General features: G+C 38.7%; 1 protein-coding gene across 2 annotated transcripts in view; it reads left to right on the forward strand.

Annotated features, from left to right (window-relative positions):
* The window catches only part of LOC149208624 (hexosyltransferase GAUT11-like), a 39,031-nt gene that overhangs the window by 12,074 nt on the left and 3,933 nt on the right, over positions 1-23,024 (forward strand). Inside the window, exon 2 of one of the 2 annotated variants that reach the window (XM_089396129.1) lies at positions 4,466-4,552. The exons of the other annotated variant lie outside the window; for it this stretch is intronic. Within the exon in view, the coding sequence (XP_089252255.1) occupies positions 4,466-4,552 (87 nt within the window). The remainder of the gene's footprint in view (positions 1-4,465; positions 4,553-23,024) is intronic. 2 annotated transcript variants of the gene reach the window in all.

Here is a 23,024-nt window from a genome sequence, read left to right on the forward strand (position 1 = left end):
ATCCTTGTGAGACTTCTGGGTCTTTGTTTGGTGTGGTTCTTTCTAGATCATGTAGCAATACTGTAGAATAATATTTTGGATTCACTGCATAGGCCAAAAGGTGCAATGGGGTGGTCATCTTGTTCCACCTTTTGGTCAATATATCTTTTACTTCTCTGTAAAAGACTTCATCTGGGTCATTCTCCTTGGCATTTATAACCACCCTTATCTTCTCTATCATGGAGTCAATGCCCTCATACACCTCTTATTGAGAAATCTAGGGGCAACTAGATTAGGTGATTTCTCTTACTTTGTTAACTGCTTGTGATGTTTTTTTACTTAACTTGATGTACTTGTTATTAGTTTCTTCTTTTACCTGATTATTATTACGTTCTTATCATCAAACAACTACCAAACTATGAAGATCAGAAAGACAAAATGACACAAAATGTAGGCTGCTAGCCAAGGCCAAAACCTCTCCTATTGAGAGGAAAACGTGCAAGAATTCTTCTCTTCTTATAGAATGTTCAGATGACGAATTCCAAGACCTATGACCCAAAACCAAGCCCCTTCCAAGACCAAGTCAAACCTCCTTTTGATGAACCTTTCTTTACAAAGTCAACACCAGTCAAACTTGCTTCCCAACTTCAATTTTCGGCCCTTACTTCAGATTTTGGTCACTGCTAGAGTACTGCACTTTTTGGCCTACCTGTACCTTCTACAATTTCGCATGTGTGATTGTATTAGGGCAGAAATTAAATCTTTTTCTCCTTTGTTTGGGGTGCTTCCACTTCCTTAGCAACTCGACTTGTTTCCTTGATCCTTTGGCTCCCAAACTTCGGCTTCTTGACTATTCTGAAATATTTCTCTTCCTGTAGTCACAGTGATGATACCCTATATCTCTCATGTGTGGAAAAATATAGCCCAAAACTGGTCTAGAAACTTCGGTCTTCTCCTTTATATGTTCTCGTCTTCTTCGCCCTTTTTAGGTCTGTTTTTCTTCCTTGATCGAACTTGATTGATGCCTTCTTCAAATGAGGTTGAACTCTTTATATATATGCTTCTTCATGGTGGTTGAATAGTTGTTCATTAGGCCGACTTATCACTGCTTGTAGGACGACTTCTCTTATGCATGTCGACTTGTCTTGGAGGGTGACTTTGACACAATTTATGACTCAAATAATTTCTCTTGACATAATACAAGATGCCCAATGGGGTCTCACATATATAACAATGACTCAATAGACTCCTTGACTCTATAACAAACCCTATAAACACTCAATGGTTGCTTGATCTACAAATAAAATTGACCTTGAGCATGAAATCCATGCTACATTTCTCTTTACATCAAATACATAAAAACATGGTCACATTAGACATTATGTAGACCGAACCTAGTTACACATTTCAATACTCCTCTTAACTAGGGAGGTATTCATAATCCATACAAGGTACTTGGACACATTTTCATATTGAAGAATTCTCACGAGAAGAGTCGGATTGGTAAGCCATCTCATAAACTATTTATTCAGCTTATATTAGTGCATCTCATCATATCAACCAACATTGTCATATAACAAGGCGTTGACTAACAACTCTATCTCTCCACAAGAATAGAGCACAATGTTGGGGAAACAATGATTTGTAGACACCTTCATCATTGTCTCTCTAGGCACATATCCCATCCAGATGTTCACAAGGTATGTCCTTCTAGGACCATTCCCATCTTGGATTAACACATCCTCATGCAATTTCCTCTTCGACTACTCTTGCCTAATGGATGCCCTACCTCATCATTCTTTCTTCATAACATGAAGACAAGAATGATGTGTCTATCTCACCCTCTTAACCAGGGAGGATCTGCTCATTCCTATAAAAGGAATAGACCCAAGCTCCCTCTTAACAAGGGACTTGTTACCAATAATAGCTCTCTTCGGTGGAGATCATGGTATTATTAGTTGCCTGTAGGGCTCTTTCTTTCTGCATCACGTCATGAACTTCAACTTCTTTATCGCGGAGCCTTCTTCTTGCAGGGCATCGACCATCTTCTTCATCACTTCCCTCCAACGAAGCATTGTGTAGAATCAATAGTCATGTCATCCTTCTCTTTATCCGAAATTGATCTTCTAGTCATCATTTGGCTATCTTCATACAACTACCTCTTCCAAGTCATCTTTCTTTCAGGATCTTCCATCTTATCTCATGAATACTAGTTGTAGGTGACTTCTACAACCCTTTTTTGGTAGCCTTGTTTTAACCCAACTAGATGTTTTCAAAAATCAAAATGAACATCAATCAAAGTTACCTTTTTATGATGGCCTTTCGCCATGACATTCACTTCCTGCATCAACATCCTTTCACATATTGTATGAATCCATCTCCAAGACATACATTACTAAGGTTTTCTTCTTCCAACATATTGTTGAAGAATGTAACTAGGTTCGGTCTTCATAAATTATATTTGAGTCATAATGAAATGTATTTATCAAAAGAAAGAAAAAGAAATTTATTATTATTATTAATATGACTTATTAAAGCACGAGTTTCATGCTTGGGTCATCATGTTTTAGGTCAAAGTTCCCATTGAGGACTTCTAGGTTTTGTCTTGAGTCATTATGGTCACTGTCCATTAAAATAGACCTTCTTGGGCTTTTGAATCATGTAAAAAGATTTATTATTGAGTAAAATAAGCTATTTGTCACCTCCACACCAAGTCGGCCTCAAATAGGGAAATTTGACCTCACCAGAAGCTTATATATTGGGGCAGTTCGATTCATTTGAATGACACACTCTCACTCACAAGTTTGATATCCAAGAGAAGGAGTAGGAAAAGTGCGAAGTTGCAGAAGAAGGAGAAGAATTGCTGGAAGGTCAAATTTCTGGAACATCTCTCTCACACGTGTGAATTTGTTGGGTTGCTTTTTGGAAGATCGAAGTTATTGTTGAAAGGGTTATCATCAACAGAAGGAAGAAAGCGCTGACTTGGTGTGGAGGAACTCTGTGTCTAGGTCAAGAGTCTTGGATTATCTCGTGAAACTATTAAGGAAGAGTTGTTGACTGGGTTTTCCCTAGATAGGGGTTTTTTCCTCGCTATCCTCCTACATTTGGTGTTTGTGATCTTTGTGTTATTGTTTTGGTAATTGCTTGATGAACTAAAGATAAAAGAAGAACATAAGAAAACATAAGATTATCACAAGTAATTATCAACATAAAGAAAATCTTTTTGCCTTTCTGATTTTCTAACATGGTATTAGAGCTAAGGTGAAGAAGGAGGAAAAATGTAGCTTGAAGATCTATTGAAAGAAGAATAAGGAGTTTTAAGAAGTTTGAATAAGGGTCATCAAAAGGGTCATATAAGAAGTCAAGCCTACCATCTTCAAGGACAATGTCTAACTCAATGAAGGGAGAAAACAAATTAGAAGGAGCATCCAACTACAGGGCATGGAAGAAGAGGATAGACCTCATCCTCGAGAAGAATAAAGTATTGGATTTAGTCAAAGGAAAAGTAAAGAAGCCTACTAATGAGTCAAGTGATGCAGAAAAGGCAAAGTTTAGGGAAACATAAATATTGGCCATGACACTAATGGTGGATGGAATAAAGGATAACCTCATTCCATATATATCCAACATAGATTTTGCTCAAGAGATGTATGAGGCATTATCCAAATTATTCACTATCAAGAATCTTGGTCAAATAGCAAGTCTTAAGAATGAACTAAGAAAAGAAGACACCGCGACATCCTTTTTTGTGAGAATAGCTAGAATTAGAGATGAACTCTAGACAATTGATGAGATAGTACCTAAAAAGGAGCTTGTAATCACTGCACTTCTAGGATTGCCAACATCTTGGAGTGCCTTCTAATAAGGTCTCAACAGTTGGAAGGAAACTCCTACATTCAAACAACTATGGAATGCATGAAGTCAGGGAGAAGTCAAAATTTCTTTAGTAAACAACAAAGAAAATGAAGAGGAGAAAGTTTCAAATGCCCATTTTGCTCATCACAAGAGCAAAGGATCATTCAAGAATTCTAAAGGGCCTAGAAAGAAGATAGACCTATCTAAAATCAAATGCTACAATTGTCACAATATGGGTCACTATAGAAGCGATTGTCCTGAGAATCCGAGGAATAGAAAGAGAAATAGGGATCAAGCAAATGTTTCCGAAGAAGGATCTCCAAAGAAGCACAAGACCAAAGTATCGGAAATAACAGATTTATACTACTAAGCCCTTCTACTCCAAGTTTTTGGATTATTTTGTATTTTGATTTCTAGCACTTATAGGTTTAACATGCTTTGGAAAAACATTGTTGAATTGTTTTGTTAAAGTTATAAGTATCCCTCGAGATTGGATTAAGAGGGAGCCCTCACCATTTTCCAAAGATAAGTATCTTACTCCTTGTATTATTTTATATTTGGTTTTCCTTTTCTATCTAGATGTGTTTACACTAGATGCTAATCACATTTCTTTTATATTTTCCTTGTTTAGGAAAAGCTTGCTGATATGCTCAAAGGATATGAAGAAGACCTCACAAGACAAAGCATAGAAGTTCTATTGAAATTGATGTCTTATAAGGTTTGTCTAAACTCAAAGGTATGTCTTAGACTATAAGTTTTGTTTCTCTTCATGATAAAGGTATATTCATTCATTCTAAGAAATCTGCTTTACATTACTAACAAGTGTTATGTCTAGGACCTTTGAATAATAGAGATTCTTGTTTGGGAGATTAATCATTACATTGAATCTACCCTCATTAAAATCATTATGTTTGTGGAACCTTAATAGGTTCTCTATAAAATCCTAACCTAAGGGTATGTCAATACTAATGTGAAAAACCCTAGTCTACTTAGGGTTACTGATGAATTCTAGAAAATATTGTTCGTTTGATGTTTGGGGTTTTGATGGTGAGCATTAGGGCAAAGTTTGATCTCGGAGCTAGGGCTTGGGTTATCTCACAACTCCACCATCAGAATGGATCCAAAATTGTTGGAGGTCTTGAGGACACACTAGCGCAGGAGAGGCTAGGAGATTGAATTTTTTCTTAGGTTTTTCGGGAAATGATACCCTAGGTGACCCAACTTGGCTAGACCTAGAAGAGAGAGGGAAAGGTGAAGAAAAGTATTCTTTGAGTGATCACCTATTGGAGGACTAGTGCCTTAATCCCTTGGGGATAATGAAGTCTAGGAGAATGATGAGAAAGGAACTTGTATTTCGGTCAAGGAGGCCTTAAGGACTTCTTCACTTAGCTTTTAGGGCAAGAGGAAGAGACCTCAAAGCTTTTATACTTCACTTGGCAAAAGAGATGGATTATCAAGATAAATTCCCCGGTGGAATTATCCCTAGGAGATTTCATTCACATACATGGCCCAAACATTGAGAGATGCTATATAGAAACAATAATTTCACAAATTTGCAATTATGCAATGCAACAATTAGCCCTATTATAGCGAAAATCCCATTCAATGCATATGACAAAAGTAAAACAAGAATAACATTAAAAGTGTGTACTTACATGTAATAGAACATATCCAACCATCAACAATTTGACAATAAAGAGGCTCCAAGATAAAAATACTTCACTCCAAACATCAAAATTCATCCATGCTCCAATTCTTCATCCTAGAAAAAGTGCGAAATTCTCTAAGGAGAAGAGAGATCCAACCCAAAGCGATGATGAGAAAATGAACTCATCTCACTTGTATTTATACACTAATTAGGAGTTCAAATTAGTCTCTTAGGCCTACATAAGCCCTGGAAATAAAATAATGTGTTAATAACCTAACTTTTGGTGACAAGCCCTCCAAAATAGCTCATAAATGAAATAATAAGGCTCTCAAGAGGTCAAATGATAAACAATACATGTCGTAGGGCCATCCAAGAGGCCTGATGAGGTCCATAGGTGCCACAATGAAGAATAAGACCCTCAAAAGTGCTGGAAAAGGGGGTGGCCCTTTCTTTTCCAAACAATAAACCTGTGGTGCTCCCAGTGGGTGTGGGGGCACAATAATAACCTCATGGGTCTCCAAATGAGTCAAAGATGTCTGTAGACCATTTGTAAGGGCTCATATGATGGTGTAGGTGATGCCACATCATCGTACAAGTGCTGGGTTAGTTGCCAAGTGCATGGTACATTTGTGGGGTTGGATGGGCAAAGGTGAACCGAGTGCATATTCCTTTTCCAATCGGTGGTTCTTGAGCCAATCTTTGAACATCACTGGGTGTCCATGGAGTGCTATCTACTACTGTGGAGGCCCATGGCTCTCAACACACACCCTACATGTGCAAATGTATCCCTCGAGAGGGTTAGGATCTTGTATAGGGAGACCAAACCCAAAATGGAGACCACCTGCAATCCTACATAAGATCCAATGCGTCCCGTAGCCTTCCAGTACAACAAGTCATCTTGGAAATCAAGTAAAAGAGCTTACAAACCATGGACCACAAGTGTGGACTTCATAATGGCTTGCCCTTCCATAATGGGCTTTGGCATGTGCTAATGTCTCCAAACTCCAAATGGGGTTAACGAAGTATCCCGTTAGGTGGTTTCTACTTCTAAAGGGGATAATATGTCCGAGGTACATCCTTTAAAAGGTGGTAGTATGTGATAAAGAGGTGAATGGGGTAGGGGATGAGAAGGGGCAACCCTGGGCCACACGTTGGGGTACAAGGGTAGCTAGTAGAAGGGAAGCCCCCACTTGGGTATATGATGTATAGGAGGGGGAAATCGTGGTACATGAGGTGCCCTGACCTTGATTTTTCCACCCTTTATATGCCTTTTGCCTTTTTATGTTTTTTCTCCAATTAATTACTCGGGGCTCAAGGGGTAATAGCATGATGTGTGAGATACCGCAGTAGATACCCTGTTTTAAGGTAGGGTGGTTCATTTCCCACTAGGGGTTGAGACAATCATGGATTCCTATATGATGAAGGAGGCTCATAGAACCTGTAGGAACCAGGGTGATGACCATGATGATGGGTAGAGCTCATGTGTTTGTCCCAACCATCTTTTGCATTTTGTGGTACGTTTTCCTGTTGAATGTGGCCAATTTTGCTTTTGCTTTTCTTTTTAGCTGCATCAACCTCTGAGGCATCATTCCAAGCCTAACGCAAGGCGTGGGCAAGGGGAAGGGGAGAGCTAGCCCTATGTGGACCTAGTGGAGGAATGTGGGCCCAAGTAGGAGAAATGATGAATGGGGTAATAATGAGTGGAAAGGGGGGTAATATATGCGAATAGGGAGCAGGACCACTCAACCAAAATCAGGGTTTCCCATGAAATACCATCCCTAAAGCCAAACAGCCAGTAAAAGAGATCCCACGGGGCTAGAATCCAAGGTTAATATCCAAAAAGGGGTCTAGGGGACAAGAACACAAACCTAGCCTCTTCTTTCCATAGAATCCCCCCACTAATCCATGCCCAAAAGTGATCATGATAAGCAAACTACAATACTCAATTACCAAATGACAAGGCATACCTTTAGATTCGGGAGGCCCACCTTCAAACATACGATCATGGAAAATGGGCGAGGGACCACATGGTTGGCTCAGGTAGTGAAGAAGTGGCACAATGAGCTAGTTGGTGGCTGCAAGGGGCTGCTGTCTGTCGGCTGAGGACCATCTTGGAGATTTTTTTTTCTCCCAGGGATATCACCCAAAAAATGTTGGGTAACATCTAGCTCCAATTGGGATGTGATTTCTCGAAGAAGTGGGCAGAGCTGCTTGAACGTGAGGTCATGAGAAATCCAACAATCTCTTGGTTATTGTAGACCTGTTACTTGCACATATAATAGATGAAAAACACGGGGTAACATGCTTTCACGACGTTTCATGATCGCACATGCTTTATGTTAGGTCGTAAAATCAACATAAAAATAAAATATGCAAATTTTAATTTAGATGCATCTAATCTACCATGATAAATATCATATGATGTTAGTTTTAATGCAAAATCAACATGCAATGCATCCTACCCTAACATGCATGTGATAATGCTAATGCTAAGTGTAATCATAAAGCCAGTGCAACCAACATATCATCATGTCAATATACATATGCCTTCTAGTATGATTACTCATGTAGCAAATCCCAAAGCGGATGCAGATGCATTTGTATGGAGGATGAAGTGGGTGGGAGGCGGGAAAATATGATCTCCATTCGAGGTAAAAAGAAGTCATGGGAGAAGGAGAATAAGCTAATCTAGAAGTGCAGGGCTTTCCCTCTAAGTACGCAATGGTGGAATGAAATATCACTTTCAACAACTCCCTATCACAATCATTGTTTATAATATCATGCTTTGTGGATGCCACAAGGTTGTGATGAGAGGGGAACGAAGTTTGAGGGAAAGAAGGGGTGCAATAAATAGGTCACTCAAGGTGATGGTCACATTGGAGAGGGGAGGTCATGGAGTGATCAAAACCTTGAGGGTGTGTCCAAGGAGGTAAAGTATAATCAATGAGGGGCTCTTCCTTGACACTATACCTTGAAGGGGGAAGGGCTCATAGTCACTTGAGATCATATGACAAGGGGTGAGGGAATCACTTGATGAGGACTCAAGATGATGAGCAATGGAAAAAGGGGAAGGTGAGATTTCAACGGGATCCTGAAAATCCAATTCTAGAGGTTCAAATGATTTGAATATACTCCTGGAATCATTATAAGCATCAATGGTTAGGTTTCCCTTAAAAGGAGAATCGACTATTTCCAATTGTCTTTCTTCATGTAAGGGAAAATAATACTTCTCCTTTCTAGGGGTATCGATGTATATGTCGTCGCAAGTAATGCTTGGGAGAAAGGGAGGACCACTCTCAACCTCATTTCCTTGTCGGTGTCATAATTGGGAGCACAGTCAAATGAGGGCCAACAATTTCCCATTTATTTTTTTCGATATGGAAATATTCTCCAATGTTATCTTCTAAGGGGCTAATGGGATCACCTTCCTCAAGGTTCTCAAAAGGAGAATCATCGAGAGTACTATCCTTGATAAAGGTAAGGTTAGTCTCAACTTCACTTTCCATAGACTCATTCTTCCCAACACATGTGTCCTCAAGATCGTCCTTTTCATCATGTGGACCCAGGGAGAACTCGTCATCCTATTTATTACTTAGATTCTCAATGTCTTGATGATGCTCGATGAAGGCTTCCTCTTGGATGCTTAATGTAGGATGTACTTGAAAATGTCTAAGGAAGCCATCAACGAACTCTTCAATAGATGAGATGCTCCTAGGTTCATGATCATGCAACCATGAGTTATTACCACCGAGAGATCCCATGAATAATAACATAAGGACATATTGGTGAACAACCTTCTCTCTTGAAGCATGTACATTAAATCTTTCTATGTGGTCAATTGTTGAGAGTGGATCACCATCAAACACGGGCACCCTATGTACCATCCTTCCTGGGACATGATTAGGATGCCCAGGGATGCTAGCAATGTCTAAAGCAGGAAATTTGTCAAAGAAAGACAACCTATTTGACATATACATGAAAGATATGTAGGAGTCGCCAGGGTGAATTTAAAGATGCCTAGAAAAATGCTTGCTTCACCCTACAAGCATTGACCTTAAAGTTTATTAAAGAAATAGAGCTTCGTTCTTCCAATGGAGCCGTCGATAATGTTATGTCAATATGTTGTATGGGGAACAAAACACACGTTTCATGTCCCCAACAATGACGCCAAAATGTTACCGCTCAAACTATAGGGGTCATAAAAGGGGCTCCTAAAGGGCAACTGCTAAAACGATGGAGGCTTAGCCCGCTGTCACCTCAGCTAAGACTCCCTACTCTTTACGGGCTTTCACCGATGGGAGGAGACCCAGTATATGGACAGTCACTTGTGAAGGATGAATCAACAAATGGACGTGAAGTGACCTTAATGATCCTTTTCCTAGAAGGAGGTTAAGAATGGAGCTTGCTTGCTCTTCAAGCACGGCCCTAAGCTTTCTAGGAGGAGGTGAGGATTCAAGAGTTAGGTTTAAGGAATATGCCTCGTAAAGGAGTTTCCCATTTCTAAAATCCTTATTGAACTTGACTTCCCGAATGGTTCTTGAAGATTTGACTTTTCAAAGGTGTGGGACCACACGAGACTAAGTGGACCCCAACCTAGGTTAAGGGGGAGAATCTAGCAACCAATGATGTTCTTAACCCAGACAAGGAAGGGGACATGATTAAAGCAAGAATTTCCACTTAAAGGTTTCAAATTGATCCTATGAGGTACTAGCCTTAGGAGCACTAGGGCAAAGTCTGATCTTGGAGCTAGGGCTTGGGTTATCTCACAACTCCACCGTCAAAATGGCTTCAAAATTGGAGGCCTTGAGGACACACCAGCGCAGGAGAGGCTAGGAGATCAAACTTTTTCTTGGGCTATTTTGTCGAGGAAATGATGCCCTAGGTGACTTGACTTGGCTAGACCTAGAAGAGAGAGGGAAAGGTGAAGAAAAGTATTCTTTGAGTGATCACCTATTGGAGGACCAGTGCCTTATTCCCTTGGGGAGAATGAAGTCTAGGAGAATGATGAGAAAGGAACTTGTGTTTCGGTCAAGGAGGCCTTAAGGACTTTTTCACTTAGCTTTTAGGGCAAGAGGAAGAGACCTCAAAACTTTTATACTTTTCTTCGCAAAAGAGATGGCTTATCAAGATAAATTCCCCGGTGGTATTATCCCTAGGAGATTTCATTCACATACATGGCCTAAACATTGAGAGATGCTATATAGAAAGTTAGAAACAATAATTTCACAAATTTGCAATTATGCAATGCAACAATTAGCCCTATTATAGCGAAAATCTCATTCAATGCATATGACAAAAGTAAAACAAGAATAGCATTAAAAGTGTGTACTTACATGTAATAGAACATATCCAACCATCAACAATTTGACAATAAAGAAGCTCCAAGATAAAAATACTCCAATCCAAACATCAAAATTCATCCATGCTCCAATTCTTCATCCCAGAAAAAGTGCGAAATTCTCTAAAGAGAAGAGAGATCCAATCCAAAGTGATGATGAGAAAATGAACTCATCTCACTTGTATTTATACACTAATTAGGAGTTCGAATTAGTCTCTTAGGCCTACATAAGCCCTAAAAATAAAATAATGTGCTAATAACCTAACTTTTGGTGACAAGCCCACCAAAATAGCTCATAAATGAAATAATAAGCCTCTCAAGAGGTCAAATGATAAACAATACATGTTGTAGGGGCCCTCCAAGAGGCATGATGAGATCCATAGGTGTCATAATGAAGAATAAGACCTTCAAAAGTGATGGAAAAGGGGGCGGTCCTTTCTTTTCCAAACAATAAACCAGTGGTACTCCTAGTGGGTGTGGGGGCACAATAATAACCTCATGGGTCTCCAAATGAGTCGAAGATGTCTGTAGACCATCTGTAAGGGCTCATATGATGGTGTAGGTGATGCCACATCATCCTACAAGTCCTGGGTTAGTTTCCAAGTGCATGGTACATCTGTGGGGTTGGATAGGCAAAGGTGAACTGGGTGCATCTTCCTTGTCCAATAGGTGGATCTCGAGCCAATCTCTGAACATCTCTGGGTATCCATGGAGTGCTATCTACTGCTGTGGAGGCCCATGGCTTTCAAGACACACCCGACATGTGCCAATGTAGCCCTCTAGAGGGTTAGGACTTTGTATAGGGAGACCAAACCCAAGATGGAGACCACCTGCAATCCTACATAAGATCCAATGCATCCCCTAGCCTTCCAGTACAACAAGTCATCAAGGAAATCCTAAGTAACCGGATTCGTTATATAGGGGCCACGTGTCCGGATCTGGCGTGTCGGACACGATTCGTTCCAAAAACGTGTCCAAAAAACAGGACACGGCGAATCCCAAGCGTGTCTCGAAAATCGCCAATGTGTCCGATTTTTGACTGCGTGTCCTGATTTCTAGGACTAGTTTAGTGGAAAAGGGACTCCCGCGGGTTAGAAAAGGCCACATTTGCTCATTACAATCACGCTGTTTATCATTTTCCCCCGCAATCTATAAAGCGGAATCTTCAAACATGACTGAGATAAATATCCTATATTATGCGTTGATGACCGAATGTTAGAATGTTGAGAGTATTCTTTTTATGCGTGGATGACCGAATGTTAGAATGTTGAGAGTTTTCTTTTTATGCGTGGATGACCGAAAGTTAGAATGTTGGGAGTTTTCTTTTTATGCGTTGATGACCGAATGTTAGAATGTTGAGAGTTTTCTTTTCAAAGAGTAAAGTGGGAAAGCATGGCTAACTTAACAGTGCAATTACCAGTGGCTGACATTAACCTAACACTACATCCTACCAATCTCAACAAACACCCAACATCTGCCAAAATATAATACAACCTTAAAGCGGACTTCTAGAGTTTAGATGAGGAGACAGTGCTATTAAAATGGGTATCAATAATTTCCACGATGTCAAAAATTAAACTGGATGGCTTCATATATTATACCAAATAAAAAGACTAAAAGCCACATGTGATGTTCTTTCTGGGACTGCGTGGAAAACAATCACCAACAAATAATATATTAAAATATGTCCGCATCTGTTCTAACATGAAGTTGAATTAAAGGAGCCCAAGAAACCAAGAGCTCATGCCACCTATTTATCTATTTGCTCACCATCATCTTCCAACGTAACAAGTCAGAAATAAGAATCGGAGGAAAAAATGGAGCTGCGAGAACCTGGTATGAAAAGCTCATGTGAGAAATCTTAACCAGCTATGCATGTTAGGCCATTCTGGCCGATGGCAAAGTCAAGAGTGTTAAACTATAATCTTAACGGAGATACTATGGCAGTTAGTTGTTTGACATTTATAAAACGTTGTTAGTCCCTATATATTTTTAGAGTCGTTTTTTTAGTGCCAAATTAATTCACATTTTCCAATTACTTTCGATTCATATTTATTCCGGTCAGTTTATCATTACAGTCATCTGTTTATCATTTTGTATGTACTATGCATGCTATAGATGAAGATCTATGTTTGAAATCAATAAATTTGTATCATTAATTAAAATTTATGTAAGAAATATCTAATTTTTAATATATATATATATATATATATATATATATATATATATATATTAATAAAATAATATATAATGAATCCTATGTGTCCTGTTCCAGGGGGTCAACGTGTCCGAATCCGACACTACGAATCCCGAATCCCTGTGTCAGGTGACTTAGAGGAAATCGAGTAAAAGAGCTTACAAACCATGGACCACAAGTGGGAACTTCATAATGGCTTGCCCTTCCATAATGGGCTTTGGCATGTGCTAATGTCTCCAAACTCCAAATGGGGTTAAGCAAGTATCCCATTAGGTGGTTTCTACTTCTAAAGGGGATAATATGTCCAAGGTGCATCCTTTAAAAGGTGGTGGTATGTGATAAAGAGGTGAATGGAGTAGGAGATGAGAAGGGGCAACCCTGGGCCACATGCCGGGGGTACAAGGGTAGCTAGTAGAAGGGAAGCCCCCACTTGGGTATATAATGTATAGGAGGGAGCATTCGTGGTATATGAGGTGCCCCGACCTTAATTTTTCCACCCTTCTTTATATGCATTTTGCCTTCTTATGTTTTTTCTCCAATAAACTACTTGGGGCTCAAGGGGTAATGTAGTGCCCACTCTAGTTTTCTGACCCTAATATGACATATCTTAGATACTTTATTCTAGGAGGACCTCAAGTTGAGGATCTGGACCCATGACACTATTATTAGCGATTGAGATATTCATGGTTGTGATGTTATGAATGCTTTCCATTGATATTATGGTAGCATGAATGGTTATGTATCTTATCTATCAATATTCTGATGATTGCAATATTAAATAGTTAAGTTGGTCTCTATTTGAAATTATGACGAGGGTAGTAAAGAATATGTATGCGCTCTACTAAAAGCATAATGAGGATAAATTTTATGGATAGGTATATTTCTACGATGTTACGATGTTGATAGCTTAATGAATATGTATGTCTCCATTGATGATTATTGATGATAGCCATGAGGGATGTGTCCCCTATGTTACCTACTTCCTTTAGTTCAGACTTACAATGGACAATGATGTGAATGACCAGGAATTGTTAATGATGCTATTATGATAATTGACTAACATTGAGAAACCGTGTTACTGATGATTATTGAGTATGGCAGGGAACCATCAGAGGCACTCGCATATGACGAGTTGATGACACTTGGTTTGACGAAAATTCATATTATTTTATCTTTGAAAGTCTAAGTCAATCTTAGAATCTACCATATATGTTTAACTATATTCTGATGATATATTAATGGTTGCAGGCACAGATTAGTTGCTTGACCGAATGACTCACATATGGGTGATGGGGTTGTACAAGTGGATGGAACTACGTGGGGGGGTGGGACAGAGTCCCTGATCCCACCCACTAGCACTCCCGCCGTGACTTGGGCTGGAAGGGTTGAAACACCTTTGCCTTGAAGATCACGATGCCATGAGGGCAGGTTCCAAAGTTGGGTCGCTCATGAGGACTTTACCGGGGGGCGCACATCAAGACGGATTCCTTGATCCCCGACACCATTAGTCTCACTATAGCAGGCAACATAAGAGATGATAGTGGTCTATGACGTTGCACTATATTTTCCCCTTATAATCACTGGATGCTTGCAGGGCAAGAGGTGTGGCACCCTGGAACTTCAGGGGAATTTCTTGAAGGGCACGACCAACTTGGCACCCTTGGCATCACAAATAAACTATTAGTGTGGCACCCTTGGAACTTCTAGGGAATTTCTTGAAGGGCACAACCAAACTGGCACCCTTGACATCACAAATAAGCTATTAGGTGTGGCACCCTTGGAACTTCTAGGGAAGTTCTTGAAGGGCACAACCAAACTTGGCATCCTTGGAATCATTAAAAATAAATAATAATAAATAAATATAAGCAAGGAATGAAAACCAGGTAAATTTACATCAAGGGTAAATGATGAGTAGAAACCAATGTAATTAAATCAAAAATAAAACTTGGAATAAGGAGGATCATAGGAAGAATTAAAATAGAGTACCTTAAAAACTCTACCCTTCCCATTTTGGAAAATACTAGGAAGATTATGTGGTTTAATTAGGAAAAAGGGGAAAGACAAACATAATGGTAAGGATAAAGATTAATCCTAAACTAATTTAAACCTAATTAAGAAAAGGGGAAGGTGAATTAAAATGAGAATAATAAATTAAATTTAGAGAAATGTAGAGAAGCTCCATGTGTCAACAACCAACATAAGAATATCCATCTAGGAGATAACCTGAGTTAAATTAGGGAGTAGATTGGGGATAAAATCTTGACTCATTAATTGACTTCAAGTAATGAACACAAATTAAGGAATAAAAGGGGGGAATAAAGAGACAACTAGGAGAAGAAATAGGAATCTTGTTGAGGTGAGGAAAATATTAGTTTTAAATAAAAATTTAAGTAAATAATTTTGGGAGACCCTTGATGTGAGAATGACACATGGGTGGGTGAATAAGCAAGCTATTGAAATATAAAAAAATAATTAATTATGCATGACATGACAAGTGTCACCTATGAGGACTCCTATAAAAGAAGGGGCAAGCCATGGAAGAAGGGACTTTTGGAAACCCTATTGTTGGATGGATGAGATGTTGTGAGAGCAGTGATTACGAAGCTATAGTGAGTTTGGTGAGGTAGAGGATTTAGAGAGGGGACTCTTGAGCCAAGGTGTGCTCTCCTCTACTAGCTAGTGCTTGTCTCCATTGTACAACCCCATTGCAGCTTGGGGGTCCGCGGGGAAGAAGAGTACCCAAGGAGTAGGCTGGGAGGTTAACCGGTGAGTCTTCGCATTCGGACCAAGTGCGTCATCATTCACTCGCGGAGGTGACCAGCTACAAGGGAATACCAACAACAGCAGAGCAAGCGGAGTCTCGCCTTCTGGTGAACGATACATATGTATTTCATTACTATTGATCTTAGTTAAAGGTATGAAAATGTTATGGTATGTTTCCTGAAATGAGTGGCAGGAATGTGTGTGCTAAATAAATTTTAAATTCAATGCGTTTCTTTTCTGGTTGTCATTGCTGTTTAAAAAAAAAAAAGAAAAAAAAAGAAAAGAAAATGTATACAGTCTGGGTATGGTCCTACAGTCTAGGTATGGTCCTCACAGGTAAGAGCATGATGTGTGAGATATAGCAGTGGATACCCACTTTTAAGGTTGGGCGGTTCATTTCCCACCAGGGTTTGGGACAATCATGGATTCCTATATGATGAAGGAGACTCATAGAACCTGTAGGAACCAGGGTTATGGCCATGATGATGGGGTAGAACTCATGTGTTGACTTTTGCCCATGTGCTAAATGTGTTTGTCCTGACCATCTTTTGTATTTTGTGGTACATTTTCGTGTTGAATGTGGCCAATTTTGATTTTCTTTTTCTTTTTAGCTGCGTCAACCTTCGGGGCATCATTCCAAGCTTGACCCAAGGTGTGGGCAAGGCGAAGGGGAGAACTAGCCCTATGTGGACCTAGTGAAGGAATGTGGACCCAAGTGCGATACATGATGAATGGGGTAATAATGAGTGGAAAGGGGGGTAATATATGCGGATAAGGGAGCAAGACCTTGCAACCAAAATTAGGGTTTGCCATGAAATACCATCCCTAAAGCCAAGCGACCAGTAAAAGAGATCCCACGGGGCTAGAATCCAAGGTTAATATCCAAAAAAGGGTCTACAGGACAAGAACACAAACCTAGCCCATTCTTTCTGTCGAGTCCCCCCATTAATCCATGCCCAAAAGTGTCCATGATAAGCAAACTACAATACTCAATTACCAAATGACAAGGCATACCTTTAGGTTTGGGAGGCCCACCTTCAAACAAACGATCATGGTAGATGGGTGAGGGATGACATGGCTGGCTTAGGTGGCGGAGAAGTGGCACAATGAGCTAGTTGGTGGTTGCAAGGGGTTGCCGGTTGAGGACCATCTTGGAGAATTTCTTTTCTCTTAGGGATATCATCCACAAAATGGTGGGTAACAGGATCTCACATGGAGAAGATACTAATCCATATTGTTTTTTGTGTTTGACACCTTAACAAATTTTCCAACATTTCATCATTATTCAAAATAGGCGCTATACCCCTTCCCCTTGCATCCCTTGAACTAGGAATTGAAAGAAATAGACTTCACACACAACTAGACAAACAAACAACCAAGAATTTAATAGGGCAGAGAGGAGGAGATGAATGGCCAGGGTCCAACTCACACATACATATGTATTTATAGAGGCTTACAATCAAATATATCTCAATAAATAGCAAAATAACAAGTGATGTTAGTTGACACGTTGACTGCATTTTAAATTGCAAAATATAGAAAATACCATCTCTAGAAGATCATATAAAATATATTTGACATTGTGATAATATTAAATCAGGTAAACGCAATTTCTAAAACCACCCTTTATGTTTACCATTTAATACACCAACAAGGGATTTGTGTTATTCAAACTTGTCTTTTGCTAATGGTTTAGTGAGAATATCTGATGACTGAACATTTGAAGGGCAATACCCCATCTTGATCTGTTCTACTGAGACATTTTCCCTGATGTCATGACAATTTATCTCAATGTGCTCGGTCCTCTCGTGGAAATTTGGGATCTTTACCATCTTCAAAACACTATGATTATCGCAACATAAAATTGCAGGATCCATTTGTTTGCAATGAACATCCGCCAAATTTCTGTGTAGCGAAATTGCCTCTCGTATTGCTGGTGATGTTACTCTGTCCTCGGCCTCTTTGGAAGAAAGTGCTATGCTTGTTGTTTCTTGCTGCACCATGAAATTGCACATGAACCCAAGTGAAACGTACAACTTGCAATAGTTTCTTGGTCTTTTAAGGAACCTGCCCAATTTGCATCTTGGTGTCCTGTTAACTGGAAATTTGCATGTTACCGAATACCAAATATCATAATTCATTGTTCTCTTTATATACTTGAGCATCCTTTTAGTTGCTAACCAATGTGAATGTTTTGGTGTTGTCATATGCTTTGCCACCTTTACAACTGCAAATGGAACATCTAGTCTTTATTGAGAGTGCTATCAACAAAATCCGAGTCCTCAGCATTGATTAATTTCAAACTTGTTTCCAACTTTCCATACGTGTGGGTGACAACTTGCTACTTTCCATGCAAAATTTCTTGAGTAATTGTTTGTTATATTTAGTTTGTGAGATAAATAATCTATCATTCATTTGCCAAACTTCTTTACCAAGACAATAATGCATCAAATCAAGATCCTTCATGTCAAATGTATCATTTAGTCTCTCTTTGACTCGTTCAATCTTTTCCTTATTGCTCCAAACAATGAGCAAGACATCAAAATAGAAGACTAGTATAACAAAATCTTTTCCATCTTGTAATACACAAAGATTTAAGTCACTAGGACTCTTCTTGAAACTAATATCATGTAAATACTTATCAATCATGATATACCAACCTCTAGGGGCTTGTTTCAAACCATGCAAATATTTGACTAACTTGCAAACATAATGCTCCTTTCCTTCTTCCACATAATCTGGTGGCTGCTTTGCATAAACTTACTCATCAATTTACCATGCAAAAAGGCACTCTTCACATTCATGTAGTGAATTGGCCAGTCCCTTTTTATTGCAAGTGGAAAGATCATTGTGACAGTATTAATCTTTGGAGTGAGTGCAAAGGTTTCATCATAATCAATTCCTTCTCTTTGAACATACCATTTGGAACCAATCTTCCCTTATATTTTACAATATAACCATGTAAATAATACTTGATTCTATACACCCATTTGATTCCAATGGGTTTCTTTCCTTTGGGAAACTCAACAAGTTTCCACGTATTGTATTTCATCAAAGAGTTGTATTCCTCATCCGTAGCTTCTTTCCATTCTTTCTCCTCTTAGGGAGGATTCATGAGTATTTTGAATATAGTTCACGAGTGTAAAGTTTACCCTTCGTCTCATGCTGCTAGTTTTTATGCCTTGATTTGCAAGGACATGAGTAAGTTTCAAGTCTTCAATTGTTGTGTTAATCCAAACTATATTCTTCCTCGCTGGGGAAGATGTACTAGAACTTGACTAATTTGTCAAATCATCTATGCTAGTTAAAATAAGATAATTATGTTAATGTTCGTTGAATGAACACAAAAGTAGGTCAATGGGATTGAAGAATACAACTGGTATGAATGCATTGTCGGAGTGCAAGTGAAACTCCTAGAAAATGTCGAAATAATATAAAGGAAGAAACCTACATAACACACTAAATGAGTTACAAAACACTAAATGAATTTGTCCAAGATTGGAAAGGTGGACGACTCAAGAATATGTCGAGAGAGAGAGAGAGAACGATGAGGTTGATGATGTTAAGGTCTCTTCAGTTCGATGGCTGAGGGTGAGGAGGATGAATAGGGCATTGGTTCGTTGTTAGAGTCCTCTAAAACTATTAGGGGGTTCGTTATATGATCTTGGGGGGGATGTATGAGCGAGGAATACTCCTAGCATCCAAGGTTGAACGAAGGTAACTTCAAATGGATCTCTGGCTACTCCTCTGGGTTAGGGAGGTACTTTGATGGGCGAAATTTAGAGTCTCACGATTTTGTTGTCTAGTGCACTCAAGAACTATGATTATTTGTTGCTCTGATCTGATGGATCAATAGGAAAGTATGAGGTGATCGGTCTAGTCATCCTAGGGCTAATATCAATAGTACTAATATCTCTTTCATATTTGCAACTACCTTTTCTTTTCCTTTACCACTTCTTTGCATGTGAACAAACTCATGCTTAGGAGACTCATCAAATTCAACATCTCTACTATTGGTGTCCAATTTCCTCCTCTTCTCATCTGAAATATGCACATTAGTTGTGCACCAAAATGATTTGAAGTAAGTAAATAAATTTATCAATGTCTAATTGATGACCACAAAAGTAGGTCAATGGGATTGAAGAATAGCACAATTTGTATGGCTACAAGGTGGGAGTGCAAGCGCATCTCCTAAAAAAATGCTAAAATAACATATAGAGAGAAAGAAAGTTTCAAGAAACCAATGGTAGTGCTGTTGCGACACATATATAAGAGATTGTGGTATAATACCAAATACTGAGTAGTTTGTTGTACAATAGAAAATAATAATGGCCTACTAAAAAGGAATGGGTGAGTAAGATGGTAAGGTCTGGCAATGGAGCTAGAGATGTCAAGGGCTCCTAACTCTAATAGTCAATGGTGAGGGAGGTGAATTGGGTATAGGTTAGTTGTTGAAGTCCCTTACGGCCAACAGTGGCTCCGACCGTATGATCCTAAGGGGGATGTATGAGCGAGAGATACTCCTAGCATCTGAGGTCGAAAAGAAGAAACTCTGAATAAGTATTTGGTAGCTTCTATGGTACTGGGAGGTAGTCGGACGTGTCAGGGGTGCCCTGCTATGGAGCTAGTCCCTCTGGTGCTCTGAGAACCTACCTATTAAATTTCCAATACTAGTCCAAATTTATTTATACCTCAACAATTTTTATTCTCAGAAAATTATTAAATAAAAATCTGAATTGCCGTGAAAATAAAATCACTAGTATTTAACTTTTGAAATAAAATATTTGCAAAGGAAAATAAAATCAGAGAGATCAATAACATCACAACAGTAAGTGCACACCCGTAACAATTTTCCTTCATTAAAATCCTCGGGAAAATCTGGGCATAGATCCATAGAGAAAAATACATAGAAAAATGCACTGCTAGAACCTATAATTTGGCCACCACTCGAAAACTCGGCCCAAGGAATTCATCCCACTAGAAAATCAGCCTCCTAAAGAATTCAGCCCTGGAGAAGCTCGACCTCCACCACCAGCAAATCAGGCCTCTCCTTTCCTCCTCGTATGACTCTTATGCACTCAAGAAAATCAGTCCATTGGATAAATCAGCTTCTCCACAACTTGACCTCCTCTCTGCCTTTAGGTACTCAGCCTCTTGATTTCCCGAATTCGGCCTCCTGGAAATACTCTAGAAATTTCCTTGCACACTTCCTCCCTTCTTTTCAATCTGGCTGAGCCTCTTGCTCTATAGAAAATCTCCACTTGTGTGTCTTCACCTCTCCCTTAGGCTTATTTTATAACTTCATTAAGCCATATCCCTAACCCTAATCTCCTAGGTGATTGGCGGTCAAGATTAGATCTCATGTCACTTGAGATCAATGGTTGAGATCATATCTAAGTCACTTAAATAGTTTTATTATTTATCCTTGGTACTTTGGCTTAAAAGTCCAAATAATTAATTGACTTTAATTATTGTACTTTTCCTAAGTTAGAATAAGGAAAGATGTCATAAATCACTTACTCCACCAAGCAACCACCTAAAGAGGCAATCAACCATCTCCTACGTGCTAAGACACCAAGCTCATGTAGAAGACCTTCCGAAGCTATCGAGAACTTCATCACTCCCTCTTAGTAAGGATTTTTCAAAAAGGATTTTCTCAACTGCTCTGCTCTATTTAATTCCTCAGATTTAGATTCAATCATTTTCTTTTTTGTTGGAGGTTTTGGTGTATCTTCTTCCATAGGATCATCTGATGTCTTTCTTTGTTGATCTTCATTATGTGCTATTTCTATTACAATATCCATTTCACTTCTTGATGGATTTTCAATTGTGATGGTTGATTTGAATGCAAAATCTTTGGTGATAGCTTCACTCCTGTAGTACCCTTTGGACTTCTGCACAAGAATCTTTATTATCCAGTTGTTTCCTTCCCTGTATCTGCATTATGGTGCAGCAGCCACTGCAAGCCTGATCTCAGATATTACATATGTGGGTCATATTGCCAAATAATATCTTCCTCAAAATTCAAACTTCTAACATATTTTCAATAATATCAAAAGCATTTCTGTGGCTAACAATGAAGGATATAATTTCACTTGGTAGTGAGAAACATATTTTTTTTTCTTTGATACAAATTTATATGATCAGATTTTAGCCTTTGTGTAATAATTTCTAGGGAAAAAAATCTAGGAGTAGAAAAACAGGGAGCTGGAAAGATTTCAACTCAAAGCCATAAACTCTTAGCATTGTATAATCCTTATAGATATACCAATGTCCAACCTTCAACTTTAGGTTGATTGGATTCATTTGCAGAAGACTCCTGCATTCAGGAAAAATTCTAGGGGGAGGTTCATTGTGAAACAGTGTATATACAATGGCCATAAAATCACTCACAAAAATCTTGAAACCATTCTGCTGTCTATTGCTTCTTAAAACTTAAGTCCATTGACTCCATTCAAATGCTACAATAAACCTTCCTTGTTGATCAACCCTTCTTTGAATCAAATGTGGAAAATAGGCTGATTGATGATATTAGGAGATATACTAGATAGGATTGGTATTTGAAACAGCTCCAATCTTCAAAATTTTCTAGCTGTTCATTGATAGCATCAGATAAGTAACCAGCAGAGTTAAATTTTGTTGACTTGGTTATTCTAAGAATAAACTGTAGAATTTTATCATTCACAGACTCATCGTCCTCATAAACCAGAATTATGCAAATTATTGATATGATTTCTCTGGCTGATTCTTTGAAACAAAAAGAATTCAAAGGAAATTTAAGTTACGATAATCTTTTTCCCACTAGTAATAAATTTGACAGGAAAATATCTCTTTCTTCCATGGTTAATGGGTTAAAAATAATTTCCAACTCATTTTCATTTATACTGTCATGGTTGTTTAATAAAAGCAATAACAACTCTGAGATTCCATTTTCCACCACAAGGTTGATGACATGGAGTCCACTTTTATCTTTTATAGTTCTGTTAACAGAATCATAGGATATAGTGCACATATAGATGAATTCAGGAAAATGATAGGTAATAGGAACAATTGCTTGTGCAAGACCAAATTTCCATGCAGGAATCTCCTCTGTGTTTGCATTAAACCTAGAAAAAGATCTGTTTCTTAGCTCCTCAAACATTCCTATTGACAATTTTGTTTCAAAAATATCTTGGTCTTTATCAATAAGAGATTTGGAATTGGGGTTCTCTAAAACAGATGGTTTTTGAGCTGCTAATTTCCTT

The sequence above is a fragment of the Pinus tabuliformis genome, chromosome 1_2, assembly GCF_031772625.1.
Source record: "Pinus tabuliformis cultivar Carrire ecotype Pingquan chromosome 1_2, CPIR1, whole genome shotgun sequence".
In the NCBI taxonomy this organism is placed as follows: Eukaryota; Viridiplantae; Streptophyta; class Pinopsida; order Pinales; family Pinaceae; genus Pinus; species Pinus tabuliformis.